The sequence below is a fragment of the Lipotes vexillifer genome, unplaced genomic scaffold (assembly GCF_000442215.2).
Source record: "Lipotes vexillifer unplaced genomic scaffold, Lipotes_vexillifer_v1.1 scaffold126, whole genome shotgun sequence".
NCBI lineage: Eukaryota > Metazoa > Chordata > Mammalia > Artiodactyla > Lipotidae > Lipotes > Lipotes vexillifer.
Genome location: NW_006778324.1, coordinates 990,121 through 1,002,371, shown reverse-complemented (window position 1 = coordinate 1,002,371; position 12,251 = coordinate 990,121). Strand labels below are relative to the sequence as shown.

Genomic DNA, 12,251 nt, shown 5'->3' with positions numbered 1-12,251 from the left:
AGTGAAATAGAACAAGAAAAGGCCTCTGAGCAGCAAATCACAGTAACCTGAGATCTGGGTGCTCATTTATGATACTCTGGAGTGAGTATGAGAATGTGGTGAACTTTCCAGGCCTGCACACAGAGATGTGTTCCCTAAATGAGTTAAAAGATGAGAGTCGCCCATAACTGAGTTGTGAAAGATGAAGACCAGATTCAGAGAGAGAAGTTGGGAAACCTGCTAATATAAAACTCACTGTAGGCACCAATGTGGGAAAGCAGGAAGACAGACCACCGTGGGAAAAACGGGGACCAGAAAGACCTCACTCTAGTCCCAGCTCCGCCAGTTTGTGATCCTGGGTTGATGACTTAATCTCTCTGAACCTTCATTTTTTTCATCTGTGAGTGGGGATAATACAGGCATACCTTATTTTTTTTGTGCTTCACTTTATTGTGCTTCACAGATACTGTGCTTTTTACAAATTGAAGGTTTGTGGCAACCCTGCATTGTCAGGTGATGGTTAGCATTTTTTAGTGATACAGTATTTTTTAATTAAGGTGTATACATTTTTTAAAGACATAGGCTATTGCACACTTAATCGACTACATACTACATAGTGTAAACATAACTTTTATATGCACTGGGAAACCAAAGCATTTGTGTGGCTCGCTTTATTGTGATATTTGCTCTATTTTGGTGGTCTGGAACAGAACCTGCAAGATCTCTCAGGTACGCCTGTGGTCCTTATCCGATGTAACTGACTTAGTTGTTGTAAGTAGCAAGTTAGATAATTCATCAAGAATTAAGTGAGCTTCAGTTATCTGGAAAATGTGTTTATGTGGAACAGCTCCATAGTTCCTGACAGTGCAGAATGAATGGGCCTTGCCCTGGACTGAGAGAGCCAGAAGATGTGACTCTGCTGCTTGCTGACCTTGTGACCTTGAGTAAAGCACTTACCTGTTACTTCCTCATCTGAAAAACCATAGTAATCGTTGCCCCACCTGCTCTGTGTGTCATGGTGAGCCTCAAATGTGAATGTGAATTGTGTTAGATACTGAAAAAGTGTGCAGATGTCAGGGCTGATCATAAAATCACTGTCGTTATCATCATTACAAATTGAGGTATTATGGTTAGCTACTTTGCAAATTTAATACAGTTGTTCATGGGGAAGGATATGGTAGCCCTCTTATTTTTATTTATTTTATTGGGTTTTTTTTTTGTCTTTATAATCTGGATTTCAGAAGGTTGCAGTTTCTGTTTCTGTTTTAGATCTCACTCTACGTAATACCTCCATTCTGAGTTCCTAAGGTCTCCTCTTCCCAACCCTCCCCCCCACAAAAGTCATAGGGAGCCACTTGGGTGGAAAACCCCATCTTTTCAGTTGGGATATATGTGTGAACCTGATTTGATCTTGTAATTTATGTAATTGTTGGCTGGTGTGTTTCTTTAGCAGCTTCTGAATGTTCTTGCAGTGGTACAAGTGCATTAGTATAACTTGTCAGATGTAAGGATGCTGGTTCCCTCCCCATCACCAGCAATGTCCTCAAACTCAGCTGCCCCTGGAAATTGTACTACATTTGCAGTTGATTTATGCAGATCAGAACTGAAAAGGCATCAGGACCTAGAGGTCAGAGTTGCCTTGCTATATGTAAACTTGGGGATTAATAAGTTTTAGACTGAGGTTTTAGTCTAAGCATTCTTTCCTTCCAATTTATGTATCCTTGCTGCGTAACTTCCATGACCTTGAAAAGTACCAGATTAAAAAGGTGACGCAAGGAGAATCTGGCCTTTGACCGGATTAAAGTAATCTAAATGTAGTTTAGACTACTCTTAAAGTAGTTAAAGTAGTCTAAATGTAGTTTTCCTTTTATTATGAAATATTTCAAACATATAGAAAAAGAATGAAAATAATAAATACCTGTATATCTACTAGCCAGATTTAACAAACTTTAACATTTTTGTTTTATTTGCCTCAGATTTTTTTTTGGAAATAAAATATGACAGCTACAGCTGAAGTGCCTTTTATATTTCTCTCCCCATTCTATACCCCTCCCTCCCTCCCTCACCAGAGGTTACTTTTGTTATTATAATATGGACCTGCCCTGTTTTTATACTTGTACAGCTTATGTCTCTATCCATAAACACTATATTGTTTCATATGCTATGCGTTTCATGTCAGTGATATCTTACAAATGCAACATTTGCAGTTTGCTTTCCCCTCCACTTACGTTTGTAAGACTTGTTCATATTTATACATGAATTCTAATTTATTAATTCAACCACTGGATAGGTTTCCCTTGTATGAATATACCATAGTTTATTCTCAGTTCTTTTTTTTTTTTTTTTTTCCTTGCGTTATGCGGGCCTCTCACTGTTGTGGCCTCTCCCATTTGCGGAGCACAGGCTCCGGACGCGCAGGCTCAGTGGCCATGGCTCACGGGCCCAGCCGCTCCGCGGCATGTGGGATCTTCCCGAAACGGGGCACGAACCCACGTCTCCTGCATCGGCAGGCGGACTCTCAAGCACTGCGCCACCAGGGAAGCCCCTCAGTTCTTATTGATGGACATTTGGGTCGTTTCCACTTTTTTGCTGTTACAAACACTGATGAAGTGAATATCTGTGTTCATGTCTTCCTGTGTAAGCGTGAGGGTTCCTCTAGGCTGAGTCTGTGCCCAGGAGTGAAACTGCTGGGTGACAGTGTGGGTCAGTCTTCAAGTAGCTGTGCCAGTTTACTCCTGCACTAGTAGCTTGTGAGAGTACTTGTTTTTCTACATCCTTGTTTATACGTGGTATTGTCACACTAAAAATTCCCCCCTAATCCGATGGGTGTGAAATGGTACCTCATTGTCTTAATTTCAGTTTTTCTGATTAGTGATGATCATCTTTTCATGTTTTCATTGACAGCTCACATTTTCTCTCTAAATTGCCGTTTTCTATCCTTTGCCTGTTTCTCTATTGGATTGTTTGTTTTTCTTACAGATTCGTAGGCATTCTTTACATATTCTGTATATTAAGCTTATATTAGTTATATGCATTACAGAGATGTACTTCCAGACTCTGGCTTGTCTGTGACTTTATGGTGTCTTTTTGTCAAAAGGAAGTTGTAGTTTCATATAATTAAGTTTAAATATGTTAACATTATATTTGACTTTAAGAAAGCCTTTTCTGCCCTGATGTCATAATCATATTCTCCTATATTTTCTTCTAAAATCTTTAAAGTTTTCCTTTCACATTTAGGTCTTTATTCCATTTAGAATATAAGCGTTCAGTTTGAGGCAAGGATCCTCACGCTGAACAGTTAAATTTTTATTTTGTTACCTGTGGATACTCATAATTTCAGCACTATTTATTGAACAATCCAGTTCATATTCACTGATTTGTCATACTGCCTTTGTCATATCCCTCCTGCTTCATTGGTTTCTGCCTGTTCCTGTATCACTCCCACACTGCCTTAATTATTACAGCTTTATCACGAACACTTTATCGCTGGGAAAATAAGACTCCCACCCCTGCCCTATTCCCCACTTTTTTGTTCTTCAGAATTATTTGGGCTATCTTGGGATTTTACACTTCATAAGAATTTTAGCATTAACCTGTTTAGATCCCCAGAAAAATCTGTTGGGATTTTAATTGAACTTGCATTTGAAATTGTAGATCACTTTGGGGAGAATTGACAGCTTTACAGTATTTTTTCATTCATGAATACAATTAATCCAAATTTTCTTTCATGTCCTTTAAAATACCTTTGAATATTTTCTGTAAAAGTCTTGTACATCTTTCATTGGATTTCTTCCTTAGTGCCTTACAGTTTAGTTGCTAATGTTAATGGGGTATTTTTTCTCTTACGTTTTCTCTAATTAGTTATTTTGATGTGTGGGAATGATATTGACTTTTGTATATTTTTCTTCTTTTATCCAGAAACCTTGCTGAACTCTATTCTTAGTTGTAATTGCTTATCTGTAGATTCTCTTGGATTTTTTTTTCTATGTAGGAAATATCTCATCTTCAAATAAAGACAGTTTTACTTTCTTTTCCACTGCAGGTTGTATGTCATGTATGGAGTTCAGACTTTATTCTCTATCAAATTAGGAGCCATTAAAGGTTTTGAGAAGTGATATTTAAATATTTACATTGAAAAAAATAATTATGGTAGCCAGCAGAAGGTGTGGCTGAAGATAAAGAAGGGGTCAGTTAGAAGATGCTATTGTTACAGTCACAGGATATTGCAAGCCTGACCTTGGGTAGTGGCAGAAGGGAAGGAAGGACAAGACATATTTAAGAATTGGGATCTGAGGGACCAGGTGAATAAGTAATTGTGGGAGGTGAGATTCAGGGAGTCAGCCATGGCACTTAGGTTTCTGCTTGTAGAACTGCAGTAGGAGTCATTGGATTAGGAGCAACTTGGACCCAAAACACCTCAGTTTTTAACAGGGTATTGTGAACTTATCTGTTTCTAGATAATCACTCTCACTTGATTTGAACAGCATTTCCCTCAATTTGTCCTTCTGAAATCTCCATGTAGATAAGTATCAACCTGATATAGAGCGTCCAGTGACCCAGAGGCTGGAAAACGAGCTTGACGTATTAGATGCGGATATCCTTCCGGAAGAAGCTCCATCTGTTGTAGACCAAAATGCGAACTTCAAAGCAGAGGCATTAGCCCTGGCAAAAACAAAAGCAGGGAAAAAGAAGCTTGTGACTGAGAATGTGCCACCCTTTAGGAAGAAAGATACTCTGGCACCGGCAAGACTACAGCAAGTATGAAATCACTCCTTTCTTCTGGCCCATTTGTATTAATCTGACATTGTCCAAGGTCACACAGGCAGGTAAGAGGTGGAGCTAGGATTTGAGTTCTCAGGCATTTGAATGCCAGAGCCCTTGAGTCCAACTATCTAAACTAAGCTTAGCTCCAGGTCATTTTTATTTTTTAACAAAAAACAACAAGTTTTAATACTGTTACTAAGGGCAGGGCATTCTTTCTTGTTCTGGTTTAATAAGAGCCTAACTGTTTTGATACCAAGGTCTTCACTGGGTAGGCTATTTTATAATTCAGGTTTTTTCTGCTTCTGATTTGGAAGTGTGAAATTTGAGGGGATTAAGATTTCCTGCTAAAGATAAATATCGATAAATATTTGATATTGAAAGGCATCTTAGGGTGAGTACTTTCTAATATGGCTTTGGGAGCCATCTGGCTTGAAAGTACATTATATTTCAAGCTTCTATCTAAAATTTAACTTAAGGCCCTACCAGTGGAGAACTGGCCACAAGACCACCTCCTAGTCTAAATACCCTTAATGTAGTTACTCCCATCTGATGGGTTGTCCAGAGGCTTATGTAGCAAACCTGCATATGGTCAGGTGACCCCAGAAAAAGGATATTGGCAATTATCACCTGTTACTGATAGATCATGGATTAAGATCGTCTTTATTCCTTTTCAAACAAACTCTTAAGGGGGGGGGTCATTGGGAAATCAGGATTCAGCCTGTGTAAATTCAGCCTGGTGCTCTCCTCTGAGGCAGCCTCATCGTCTACAGTGTTTTACAGTAGCCATTCTGTTTAGATGGCGTGTGCCTTTCTGCCTTCACCGTCGTGCTCCTCCTCCATTAGCCCTTTTAATCTTATAGAAATTCGTGAACACATTAGCTCCCATTTTACAGATGGGAAGCCTAAGACTCAGAGATGCATTTTAACCAAGAATGTTTTACAATTTACCTCTTTTGTTTAGTTAGGAAAAATTATTAATATATATATATTTATATATATTATATATATAAATATATAAAATATATTTATATATATATAAAGACGGCCAAGCCAGGGATTCCAGTTTTATGCCTCCACCCCTCTCCCCACAACCAAAGTTGTTTCAGTGTAATTTGTACCCTCCCCAAATTTCTGCTACAGTGCTTTCCACTTAGGTTTTTGCTGAATGGGTGTATGAACATCATAGGGCCATTTGAAGCTTCAGTAAGCCAGAGGTTACAGCCAGTTTCTTTGATATCCGTTTGGCTTTATAATTCATAGTTGTCTCTTGCAGGGACTCCACAAAGCTGAAAAAAGTAGACCACCCCAATCTTACAGCAAAAGCAGGTTGCAACGGACAACAGTCTCCTCCAGGTTAAAAATGAACCAGCAGCCTGTGAAGGACCATAAGGCTCCTTGGATACCTCCAAACCCCACATCCCCGCTGGCATCTCCTAAATGGTATGTAAAAATTCACGGAACCATTTGGGTATTTGACTTTATTTTCCTCCACAGATCAAAGGTGACCTACTCCTTAGAGCAAATAAAGCAGCATCCTTAGTTCCCATTAAGGAGAAAAGCTTATTTGGATGAGTAATATATACATGAGACATTTTTTGCTAGAAGCCTATTGGTTCCTCTTTCCTACCTGGCTATGGGTAGGGTAACTCCCACGGTTACCCCAATACCCTGTGGACATGTTCACTGTGTGGAGGATCATGGGCTGCCCTTCACTTGTCTCTTCACCCAGTGGATCCTAGTTACTTGAGGCCAGGAACTGTGCCTTCCTTATATCTGAATGTACAGTGCCTGATATAGTAAATCTTAGTAGACGTCTAGTAAATCTTTGCTGAATGAATGAATATTTAAAAATAATTCCTATTCCAAGTCAAGACAATATGGATTATAAAACCATGCAAATCTCATAGACGCTGTCCTGACCGCAGGGGACAGTTAGGATAATGCTGACATTACTGCCTTGTCACCCTCACTCACAGCACATGGAGAATGAGGGCCCGCCATTCCGCGGAGCTGGGGAGAAGGCATTGTCCTTCAGGGGCTGCAGAGTCCAGCTAGGTGGAAGTAGTCTTTGGGGAATTGGTTAAAAGTGAAGGGGAGGACTCCCCTGGTGGCGCAGTGGTTAAGAACCCGCCTGCCAATGCAGGGGACACGGGTTCGAGCCCTGGTCAGGGAAGATCCCACATGCCGCGTTGCAACTAAGCCTATGCGCCACAACTACTGAAGCCTTCACTCTAGAGCCCGCGAGCCACAACTACTGAGCCCACGCGCCACAACTACTGAAGCCCGCACGTCTAGAGCCCGTGCTCCGCAACAAGAGAAGCCACCTCAATAAGAAGCCTGCGCATTGCAAGGAAGAGTAGCCCCCACTTGCCACAACTAGAGCAAGCCCATGCGCAGCAACGAAGACCCAATGCAGCCAAAAATAAATAAATAAATTTATAGAATATATATATAGAAAAAAAATTAAACATGAAGGGAAGCGTGTATACCGTGGGACAGTGCTTCTCAAAAGCACAGTGGAAAGGGCCAGGAGGTGGGACAGTAAGAGGAGGGCAGCCCAAAGCAGTAGTGCGGGGAGGAGAACAAGTGAGAGGATAGGTGACTTGAAGGGTTCAGCTTTTAAGAGGCGGGCAGGAGACACGGTGAGAAGCCTGGTGGGGTGGAGTCCCCGGAGACTCTGAATGACTGTGAATGGATGGTTATGCTTATTCCTCGACTCTCACTTTAAAGCTGAAGAAACAGTGTCCAGCGAATCTAATGTCTTGCTTATATAGCAGAGCTGGGACTAAAATCAGGTCTTCTGATTTCTCAGTGTATGTGCTTTTTTGCTTTTATTTCTCTGCTCTAAATTCTATGTTTTTGGGGAATTCCCTGGCAGTCCAGTGGTTAGGACTCCGTGCTTCCACTGCAGGGGGCATGGGTTCGATCCCTGGTTGGGGAACTAGGATCTCGCATGCCACCCAATGTGGCCAAAAAAAAAAAATCTGTATTTTTATATATGTGTTAGTATAGAGATGTGAATTCAGTTGTAAGCTCATAAAAACAGCAGTTGGTTGGAGTTTATATTGCAAACCAAATATACAGTGGACTGTCTTCTAGAGTGTATGTGTAGTCGGTGGGGGAGGGGAGGGCATAAGGCTTACCGGCTCAAAGTGCTGTATTAGGCCTTATAAAGGCACAAAGTTGCTATGTAACATGGAATGTAATCAGTGACCCAAATCTATATATTAAAACAGGGTTCTGTTGAGGTTCACCCATTATTCTGTAATGGACAGTTGTTCTTTTCATTTAAAATAGTGATTGCTTCTATGAAGCAAAGGAGGACTTCTCTCCTTTGACACTGAGCCTGAACCCTGGAGGATCTCACTCTGCTTTACATTCAGTTTCCAATTCAGAGCCCCATCCTGTAGATCACCATTAATTTAACGCTCTTGTCTTCTCTGAGCTGGCACCTTTTACGAGTCATTGGATGTGGAGTGAATGATTACAGAGGCATAGTTTTCCATTTTTTTGCAGTGCTGCCTGGCTAAAGGTGAAATCTAGCCCCAAAGATGCCGCAAAAGAACAGTCTCTCCAGCAAGAAGATACTCAAGAGGAAAGTCAGTTGAGAGGTGCTGTTGAGCACAAAGCAGTGAGGTTTGTCCTGGCGTTCATCAAGTCTTTGAAAAGTAAAGGCCCCCTTTCACGAGGATTCTAAAGCGAACTCTTCTCTTTCCCATGTATAAAGTTGGCTATTTAAAATGGAAATCACTAAACTTTTCTGTCAAATTATGCAGCTCAGACAGTGAACCCCTTTTTTATTCCTTGTCTAATTCATTCAAAAATTACGTATGTGTCAGTTGTCTACCAATTGCTTGTTTTGTATATGGTACAGTTGTGAGCTCTCTGGAGACTTTTAAAAAGGGGGGGGCAAAAAGGACAGAATCCCAGCTGCTGCTTATTTATACTCAGTAAAGAGGGCATATCACTGACTATAATTTAAGATAGAACATGGTATGTCCCCTGAGAACTGAAAAGTTAAGAGCTGAGAGAGTTCAGAAGGGGGACAGGACACCTCTGCAGAGATCTAGGCTTTGTGGAGGGAGATGGAAAATCAATTAGGACTTAAATAATAGGCTTTAAATAGGGGGTGATGAGGTGAGGCCATTCCATGACAAGAGAGCAGTGAAAACAGGTTGCTCTGCATTCATTTGGCTGGAATTGTTCTTGCAATTATGGGGAAGCCAAAGCGAAAGTGGACCATTAGATAATTTGATACTATTCACGTACCCTAAACTGAAAGCATCAAGCCCTAACACATACAATAAGGTTGCTCCGAGTTAGCTTTTCCTTTCTGTTTTTATTTGACTTTGCTCTGCCTTTAGGGCTCTCCTGGGAGCCCATTTCTTTGAGCTGGAAGATACAGGAACAGCTCTGTTTTACAGCTGAGCAAGAAGTCCTAATTGCAGCAATGGCTACTTTTCTCGAGAATATTCGTGGGTATTTTTTTGTGTGTGTGTGGCTCTGCACACTCACTAGGAGTGCTCTTGAGGGTGAATGTCTTTTTACATGAAACGTTACACGGAGAGCTTTACTGGCCCAGAGGCTGCGTTACCTCCTGAGTCCTTAATGGAGCCAGGATTGGTGCTCTGGGGGATCCTGACTCCTGGTCTTTTTTTGTGGTAATGATACCTGCAGGTCAAGGCAGAATTGGTCTGAGTCTTTTGTACTGTCTGCTAGACTCACTTGGCTTGATGCTGAAACTTCCAAAAGATTAAAGGAATTAGAAGAATTAAAAGCCGAAGAAATGGACAAAATGCAAAAACAGAGGTAACTGTGTGTTTCTGAGGTAGAGAAAAACCAAAGCAGCAGGGCTATTCTACATCATCTAGTCATTTTCACAACTAGTTGAGATTGTTTAGTGGTGTAGTCACACTTCTTATGTTTATTGACCATCTGCCTGCTTAAAGTACTTTGGAATCACCTAAGAAGCCAACAGTGGAGCCCAGACTGGAGCCCCAGGGAGTCCTGGCTGGTTTGAGGAGAGTTAGGGTGACTCTGATACCATCCTCTAGGCTCAATTGGCTTGATGCTGAAACTTTCAGAAAAACAAAGGAATTGAATGAACTCAAGACTGAAGAAATGGATAGACTTCAAAAACTGAGGTATGGGACTTCCCTGGTGGCGCAGGGGTTAAGAATCCGCCTGCCAATGCAGGGGACACGGGTTCGAGCCCTGGTCCGGGAAGATCCCACACGCCGTGGAGCAACTAAGCCTGTGTGCCACAACTACTGAGCCTGTGCTCTAGAACCCGCAAGCCACAACTACTGAGCCACATGTGCCACAACTACTGAAGGCTGTGTATCTAGAGCCCATGCTCCTCAACAAGAGAAGCCACCACAATGAGAAGCCCGCCCACCGCAAGGAAGAGTAGCCCCTGCTCGCCGCAACTAGAGAAAGCCCGCGCGCAGCAACAAAGACCCAACACAGCCATAAATAAATAAATAGATAAATAGATTGATTAATTAATTAATAAGGGGGAAGAAAACTGAGGTATGTGTTTGCTTCTGAGGAAGGATAGTGAATGCTTGCCTATTCTAATTGGTCTAGATATTTTCACCACCAAGCTGGACCATTTGGGCCTAAGCTCACTAAATGAATGAATGAATGAATGAATATCTGCATGCCTACGTGTATTTTACACAGTATTTTTGCTAGGAATTATTTCTTTTGTGTGGAGTTTGAATGATATGATGTCTATAGTTTCAGAGGAGTTTTATCTGAAAGATCAGTATTATATCTGTTTGTTTGTACTGCACTCAGAGGTGCTTTTCTCCTGGCTCAGTAGGGTTGGAAGTTGACGTGCAGTCTGCTCTTGTGAGTGTCTGTGTGGATACTTTTGCTTCACGTGTTAGCTTGAGTGCAGCCTAAGGTTTTTGAATGAGGTTGCTTTTCCCATTTGCCCCCAAGAGTGTTACCACCTAGCTACGGGCACGAAGAAGTTCCTGAGAAGGTTTAGTGGATATACTGCTGCAGTTGGCTCATTTTTCTAGCCCTGATGATGATTCACCCTGAAGTCACATGAACAGAATTCTCGTTGACACAGCTGTGCATGCTGTCACTGGTCATGATAGAACGTTCACTCCCAGGCTGGAAGGGCTGTGGCTCTTTCTTTAGAGGGTGAGCACTGTGAACCACCACCCCAAACCAAGAGGTAGGTCAGCACCCCTGCTCTCAAACTCCCTGTGAGTCCCTCTTCAGTTGCATCCCCTTCTTTGAACCCAGAGTTCACCACTGTCCTGATTCCCGTGTTAATCTAAGTGTGTATCGCTAGCCATATATTGTTCATCCCGACAGCTGAGAAGCAAGCCCAAACCTAGCTAAACAAGGAAAAGGCAATGCTGCTGGTAGTAGACGAAGATTCCCAGGGAAAGTAGGCTGCACAGTGTCCATCCTGCACTTCCCTAGGAGTTTTTCGGTGCCCATCCTGGGAAGTTAATGGGCAAGGTCATGAATGAGTCCTTGCAAATGTAGGGCTTACCCCATTTGGGGCATCTGGAAGTGAACCAAGTGCAGTGGACTTCTGGAAGAAGCCTGGTCAGGGGGACAGCGGGCTGCCTTGTATAGTTTTCTCTTTTATTGCCAAGAAGTATTCTATTGCATGACTATCCCACAGTCTGTTTACCCACCCTCCTGTGAATTAACCTTTGGGGTATTTTCCATTTTTAGTTAGTATGGGAGTTACTTTCTAGTTTTTCCACATCCTAGCTGACATTTGTTAATGTCTGGGGTTTTTTGTTTTTTTGTTTTTTAATTTTAGCCATTCTGGTGAGAGTGTGGTGGTATCTTGTTGGGATTTTAATTTGTATTTCCTTGAAGTCTAATGATGATGAGGATCTGTTTTAGTGCTTATTGTCATGTGTCTTTTGCCCATTTTTTATCATTTTTTTAATGATTTTTAAGAGTTTTTAAACATTTTCTGGATTTGAGGCCCTTTTCAGAATATGTGCAGCAAATATTTTCTCACAATACTGTGGCTTGCCTATATATTTTCTTAATGGGGTCTTTTGATGACTAGAAGTTTTAAATTTTGATTAAGATCAGCTTATCAATTTTTTCATTTTACAGTCTCTTTTGTGAAATAAGTAATCATTGCCAATGCTGACATCTCAAAGATATTGTGTTTTCTCCTAAATGCTTTATAGTTTTAGGTTTTATTTTTATGTCTGCAATCCATTTTTTTATTAATTTCTGTGCATGAGATGAGATGCTGACCCAAGTTCATTGTTTTCCTTATGGATATCTGGCTATTCTAGCACCATCTGATGGAAGGATTATTGACCTTGAGCTTTACTCTAGGGTCATCTGGGTGGACTTGGCTAAGGACCCTCATGTGGATCTTTAGGTCTTTCCTTTGGGGTAGGTCAAACTATCCGGAGATGAGTCTTTTGATCTTCTGCCTGGAGGGTAAGGACCTGATGCCAGTGTCCTAGGAGCTGAGCTGGGCAGGAGGGTGGTGAGTCTTACCA

General features: G+C 41.4%; 1 protein-coding gene across 1 annotated transcript in view; it reads left to right on the top strand.

Moving 5' to 3' along the window:
- KIAA0753 (KIAA0753 ortholog) overlaps positions 1 to 12,251 on the top strand; it is a 54,251-nt gene that overhangs the window by 20,396 nt on the left and 21,604 nt on the right. Inside the window, exons 7-11 of the mRNA XM_007451593.1 lie at positions 4,502 to 4,737; positions 6,017 to 6,183; positions 8,260 to 8,379; positions 9,463 to 9,552; positions 9,798 to 9,887. Coding sequence (XP_007451655.1) covers positions 4,502 to 4,737; positions 6,017 to 6,183; positions 8,260 to 8,379; positions 9,463 to 9,552; positions 9,798 to 9,887 — 703 coding nt within the window. The remainder of the gene's footprint in view (positions 1 to 4,501; positions 4,738 to 6,016; positions 6,184 to 8,259; positions 8,380 to 9,462; positions 9,553 to 9,797; positions 9,888 to 12,251) is intronic.